Source organism: Musa acuminata, chromosome BXJ1-9 (assembly GCF_036884655.1).
Source record: "Musa acuminata AAA Group cultivar baxijiao chromosome BXJ1-9, Cavendish_Baxijiao_AAA, whole genome shotgun sequence".
Classification (NCBI taxonomy): domain Eukaryota; kingdom Viridiplantae; phylum Streptophyta; class Magnoliopsida; order Zingiberales; family Musaceae; genus Musa; species Musa acuminata.
In genome coordinates, this window is record NC_088335.1 from 8,391,296 (window position 1) to 8,398,133 (window position 6,838).

The following is a 6,838-nucleotide window of genomic DNA, read 5'->3' on the forward strand; positions in this document are numbered from 1 at the left end:
CCCTTCACGGAGCAGCTCATATCTCGATGAGCGTCGGACAAAGGTGCCACCACTCAAAAGTGAAAAAGGAAAGCAAACAGTCCTCATCAAATAAAGGAAAGACCACTAGATCTTGTCTGCTTTACTGGAAAGGAGAGTTGTTTCGTTGCATCACACCAAACTTAGATGCATCTAGCTAGGCCCCAAGAAAGAGAAAGAACTCCCCCTGCACCAACACCCAGACAAAGTGAGATGTAACAGTTAGTCATGGGCAAGAAGAAGAAGAAGAAGAAAAGGAAGGCTGCCTCAGTCTAGAATGAGCCGATGCAGGCCTTCTTGTCATCTTTAGGACCTTTGCTTTTCTTGTAGGCCTTTGGTTCTTCCTGATCAAAGTTAGATTTTGTTGAAGGCCATGATCTTTATGCTCTCGCACCGCAGTTCATCACTCACGACATGAACTTCGCAGTACCCTATAAAGATTCACAGTGTGTACGGACGCCACCGATTCCTTGTGCCCACAAATCTACCTTTCACATCAACTATATATTTTACTGCTCACCGTCGTAAGTTTTACCTCTCGCCTTAGGTGGGGGTCAATGACAAGTGAAATCAGACGGTTGTGTTTGATCAATCAATGAACCAGCAATCTCATCATCATCATGTGGCTGAGACAGAGAGACACTGTTGCAGCAGCGTTCCGTCGCTCTTCACTTGCAGGTTGTGGGGTCCATGGTGATATATGGACGAAGGGGACCCTGGCCCACACATGTTTCTGTAAAACGGAAAGATCTCAAAAAGGATGAACGCAGTGAAAGAAACAGCTAAAACAAAAGAACACATGGAATACAAACAAAAGTCGTAGTAGATTTGTTTTTATGGATCGATCAAATCGGAAGAATTGGGTTTCTTTCTCCAAAAAGCCAACCAAAGAAAAAGAGTTTTGACTTTTTCCTTGTGAATATGATCCATGAAATACAATGTATCAGCGTTTGGAGCTGTATCTCATGCTCTCAATGATGTCCCATATCATATTGAATTATGTTATAACTCGATAGAATGAGATTATCGCCATTATCAGATTGTGAGAGAATTGAGTTAGATATCGATTCAACCTAAAAGTATAGATTACGAGCCAAACTTACTCTTTGAATCCTTGACGATGCCAAACTATCCTCTCAGTCAACCTCTTTTAATCTCACACGCATGAATATTTTTAATGATTATTTCTCTTTTTTTCCTCTTTATTTCTTTAACTAACGTCATATCTTAGCCACTAACATATGTACAAAAATGTCGTCGGAAAGTAAACAAAGCTCTATTTATCTGTAAAGTCCAGTGATGAGAGGCATTTGATGTTGTAGCAATCGGCCATTTCCATGACAACCGAGTTTTGATAAGATCTTTTGAACTCTAATATTTGTCTGAGAAAACTAATATCAACCACCCTTGTAATCTCCAGTGCAAAGCAAGCAGCAAAAGCAATTAACAGATTTATTTATGAGGGAGTCGGTCCAGTGTCTCCTTTTCAAGGCTAAGAACAGTAGGTTGCACTGTCACGAAACATGTAACAGTACATGGGAGATTCTGCAGAAAAGAAGGTTTTGGTAAGGAAGACAATGAATTCTCAGGCCTCAGGTCGGCAATTCTCCATGCTCCCGTCCATCTTGTCAATCGTTTCCAGTGATCTGACCTGTCATTGTTGGGTTGCAGACACGTTCGTTTTGTTATGTTCGATGGGGATCGATGTAGATCCATCTAATAAGCTATGGTTTTCGGATCTAAAATGAGGATTGGATTCGGGTAGGTTTTCATCAGCTACACCCCCTCTATCTGTATCATGCTTCGCCGGAAGACAGACAATGTGCAGAGAACAGAGAATATATAGATGACAGGCCATTGAAAAGGACAAGAGGACACAGCGTAAGGATCAAGTATGGGGAAGGTCAGGGAAATGTGGAGCCTCGCTCACGTTGGGGAAGGCCTACTACTACTCCAAGACAGACTGTTCACTTCCCCCTATATACTACACTACACTACACTACACGCAGATCTTCTGATGGACCGGTTGTAGTCTGATTGATATGACCCGTCGATATGCCTCGTATTGACTACTCTCTCTCTCTCTCTCTCTCTCTCTCTCTCTCTGCACATAATAAATTTGCACCAACGATATCCATTGATCATGCAACCCATTCTGCTAACTGTTGTTCCGGTTGTGGCATCATTGTCGTTTAATATTCCTTCTCTCTCGCTCTCTCTTGAGGGTGGATGTTGTGTAGGTATGCCAATCATTCTGACAGATATGTCCAGTACTGTTCCGAGGCATAGAACATGAGAGGATGCATTATATGTGCTCCCTAAGGAGTTTCCAATGCGTATCGAACTGCGCTCGTATGCTTCGAAAAACATGACGGACGACAATACAACACGAAGAAGAAAAAGTTGGATAGTGATATGACGGATCCATGCAACCCTTCGAAATCTCCTGTTTGAGAAGCTTACTTTTGGTAGTTGTCTTTCCTTTATAGGCAGCCATATCCAAGGCAAGGAAAGGAAGGAAGACGGCATCCAGTTGTGCGCGAGAAGTTCATCGAAAGGGGCTTTAAGAAAAGAAAGGTGGTATATATGTATATTTTTTGCTGGGGTATATATAAATCGATATGGTTAATAGTAGACAAGCTTAAGGCCTGGGATTTAAGAGTGTCAATTATTGGTACGTAGAGGATCCAAACTCTTTCGAGAGCAAGAAAAGCCTTTTCGTAGAGGATCTAAACTGTCTAATAAAGCAATAACCATCCTCGTGATCTATAGCCTCTCTTGTGTGCATGTGTATGTGTATGTGATTCATCTCAACAAAAGACGTGAAGAAAGAAGAAAAGGACATTTATCACATATCAATTGCCATGAACCAAAAGCAGATAGCATTTACTACTGAAATCTCCTTCCCTAAGCCCGATCGGAAAGAGAAAGCATTGCTTTGTTTATTAATGAGGAAAATTGATTCTTAATGAGAGGAGAAAAAGCAGCATCAGAACATGAACACATTGCTTTGTTTCCTGTAGGCAGTGAGTTTTCGAGCGAGAGGAAAACCAGGAAAATACACAAAACTAAAACAGAACAATAGATAGATCGATACAAATGGAATACATGCTAGTGAAAACAAGGAAAACAAAAGAGGCTGTTCATCGGTTCCTCGAAACATAACAATTTAACAGCCGATCACTCCATTACATTAGCAAATTATTAGGGCTAGCACGAACAAAGTAAAGATAATAGTATGACTTCATGTACAAGACCTTAGCCCACATAGATTGATCTTCTAACTTGGCATGATACTACCGAAACCAAGACACTCGAAGAAGCAATATTATTATGAGCTAGTTAACTCGATAACGGAGGGCACCTGCTAGCTAAAAATCATGTCACCTTTGCTCATTTCGTTGTTGACAATCTTGTTCGATCTCCGATGATGGATCGTCTTCCTCCTCGAAGCAGTTGATGTCGTATGCAGCGTGCTCGCCCCCAAAGGCCTTGATGTGGTCCTTCAGTGATCTCTTGTGCTTGAAGTCGGAGCCGCAGACGCAGTACCACAGTTTACCGCAGTTCTTCTCATGGGTTCTCCAATCTCCTTTCACTGCAAAGGCCTTACCGCACTTGCGGCACATGAAGGGTTTGATTCCATGCTTCCTTTTATAGTGCGTTTGGAGGGTTCTGAAGTCCTTCAGTGGCTTTGATCTCGGATGGTCTATGTTGTTCCTGCAACCAGGAGCACAGCAGTAGCATGGAAGCCTCAGCATTGCCGTAGGTTGAATGCCCCTCAGAGACTTTGGTCCCTTCCGATACTGCGATCCATGTCCCCACATATGCATCTATCATTCAGCACAATTAAAGACCCCCGTCGTAATGAGATCATAAAGTATAAGAGATCAACTTATTTTTGAGACAGGTGTCACATATTATCATCCGAAGTAATGTATGTCATGCACATAACATGTTGAAATCTAGGAAGATTATGAAAAGGAATGATTCCACATGAGAATTTCAAAGCATAAGAGAAAAACAATATGCTGTTTCTAACTAGGAGTCAGAAAAGTTATATCATGTCCATTTCATACATGTTCAAGATTTATACTAATATATGATTGCATCGGTTCTTTTTTTTTATCTGCTGTTAAATCTGAAACACCTCGCTAGTTGGTCTGTCACTCAAAAGACTTGAGTAGGCGTCACAAGAATTTCAGTCTTTTGCGTGAAGATCCAGAGAGAGAGAGAGAGAGAGAGGTGACTGTCTCTCACTATTCTGGGGAAAGCAGCTAGCTCATTTGTAAGGCTTTATATGGACTCGAGTTCTTGAGCCAGTGGCCTGAGTGCTGAAGATCCTGATTTGCCTCGCGGATCATCTGAGTCACCCTGAGAACTAAATTATTTTCAGAATTTTCAGAACTTTTTATTTTAATTCATGAAAGCAAGAAGTTTGTTCAGGATTCTTCACAACTACCGATGCTTCACATATCAAAAGCTCCAAAAAAGCACCAAATTTGTGAGGAATATAGCCTATGTCAGGTTCAATCACATAAAAAGGAGGGGAAGCCAAATGCTACATAGCTCCAACAGACCTTTATGTTGCAGAATACAGTTCTCATCATCAAGATCTGAGATGAGAAGCAAAAGAACATGCTAACGAGTCCGAGAAATAGAGGAAGAAATGCATTACCTGCATGTTGTTGTATCTATTGAAAGTCTTGTAGCATACAGGACAAGAGAACTGGGTAGGTCCGATAAGGATTTGAGAAGGAGTTGGAATCCAATACTGGCCTTTGTTGAGCTTTCCTATGGGATTGGAAGGGTAGCCTAAAGGAACCACCTCGTCGCCACCTTCTGCTCCCTTTTCTCCATTACGATCTTCTGAGGTGGAGGGGAGTCTTGATATCAGATCAACTGCACCAGGGCTTGGGGGACCGATGTGGAGAGCCACAGTCACCACATCATCCGCTTCATCATCGACACCTGAGGCCTTGTTCTTGGCCACTTCGGTGGAGGCACTGCACGAGGTGTCCTCGTCCTCCTCTTGGTGCCTCGTGGGGCTGAGGCTGAGGAGAGGAAGAGGCTCTCTAAGTGGAGGAGAGGGTGGATGCCCTGGGATGAACGCGTTGGTGTAGCTTTGCGTGCTCAAGTTGTAGAATTGAGGAGCAATTGATGGTGGAGGTGGCTTGGAGGTGAAAGCGTAGTGCTGGTGGATTCCTATGAAGAAATTAGTGTAGGGATCTGCCATGACAGAATATGGGAGAAAATAGAGGAGACTGATGGATCTGTATAAAGGTAGACAGAAGTAGCAGAGAGAGAGAGAGAGAGAGAGAGAGAGAGAGAGAGAGGCCTCGATCACCAAAATAAATAGACTATCAAGACTGCAAGGATGACTAAATAATTCATTTGAAAGAGATCTAGAGAGAGAGAGGAACTACCTGACTGCCAAGAACACAAAGAAGGGGAAAGTTAGAAGAGAAAGAAGAAAAAAAAAAAACACGAAGGAAAAGCAAAGAAGGAAAAAGACGGATAAAAAGAGACCAGTGATGATAAAAACGTAGATGGATAGATTAAGTAAACACAACTATATTCACATACAAACATGCCATGACGTAAACAGCCGAGCTGGCTCAGCTTTCTACGAGCCTATCCATCAAGCCTTCTCTCCCAGTAGCTTCATGCAGTCTTACGTCCTAGGAGAGATCGGCTGGCTTGGCCTTGAGCCGATTTCGGCTCGACTCCGCTCAGTTATAATTGTGATCAGTTTGATGAAGTTGGTGGAAGAGAAGACTCGGCATGATGATCATATGATCGAACTGTGAAAGAGAGATGTCATCCACTGCCCTGTTTCCAGCTTTCTGCTGTGATGATGGCATCACATCCTATCTAGATGGTGTTGATACATCTCTCTTAAAGATCATGAACAGACAAGCAATGACTATCAACACATATATGTTGTCGAGATGAAAGTTTCAGCAAACTGAACTGAGCCAACTCTGGTCAGATGCAGATAAAGATTTGGATCGTTGCACCTCCTAAAACTCTGAAACCCTTTTTCCAGTACAGAACAAAGAGAATATTACAGATCAATCTGTTGTTACATGTATCTCCTAAGTAGTAAATCATCTTCCCTGAAGGAAGAGAATATGTGAGTGTAGTACAGAAGAAAATGGCAGCCAGATCTCGCGGCTAGAGTTGCAGCTCATAGACATGGCCTACACATATGCACAAGTCCGGTCCTCTCTCACACCTCGTATGCCTTAAGCTTTGAAGAGACTCTCGTTGTCTACAGTTAGTGAGCTAGCTGAACCCGTCTTGGTTCTTCCCCTGGCAGTGAGGCCTGCTCCTTGAGCATCCAAACGGAGCCCTGGTACTCCAAAGTGGGTGCTGCATCAGATGACAAATCTAGACAAATGCCAACAGTTGTGCCGTAGGCGTCTGGAGAAGAAGGCAGAGTTTTTTAGGGTAATATTTCAGACAGTCACACAAGGTCCAAGGTATGAGTTAGCAGAGATGCTGAGGTTGATAATAATTCTCCATTCCTGCAGCATGAAGAGAGAAGAAGATAGTGGTGTAGGTTTCACTGGAGATGCTATGGAGGAATCATGTGCATCACTGCTCCGAAAAAAGGTGTAAGCTCATTCACGGGTGGCAAAGAGTCTCACAGATGTGTGGGGTAGCAATAGCCAGAAACCCTCAAGGGTGCAAATTATTCCCCTCTTCCTCTGGTTTCCCAACTCTGAAGTCTAAAGTGCCAGTCCATGGCATGCAACTGGATCTGCACAAATGACAAAGCTTGTGTGCTTCGTGACAGAAGGCAGATTTTTGGATCCTC

General features: G+C 42.9%; 1 protein-coding gene across 1 annotated transcript; it reads right to left on the minus strand.

Annotated features, from left to right (window-relative positions):
* Positions 1-3,077: 3,077 nt before the first annotated feature.
* On the minus strand, positions 3,078-5,431 carry LOC135592987 (zinc finger protein WIP2-like). The gene is made up of 2 exons (XM_065082751.1): positions 4,694-5,431; positions 3,078-3,848 (listed from the first exon to the last, which is right to left on the minus strand). The coding sequence occupies exons 1-2, from the start codon at positions 5,249-5,251 to the stop codon at positions 3,402-3,404; spliced, it is 1,005 nt and encodes a 334-aa protein (XP_064938823.1). The 5' UTR covers positions 5,252-5,431; the 3' UTR covers positions 3,078-3,401.
* Positions 5,432-6,838: the final 1,407 nt, after the last annotated feature.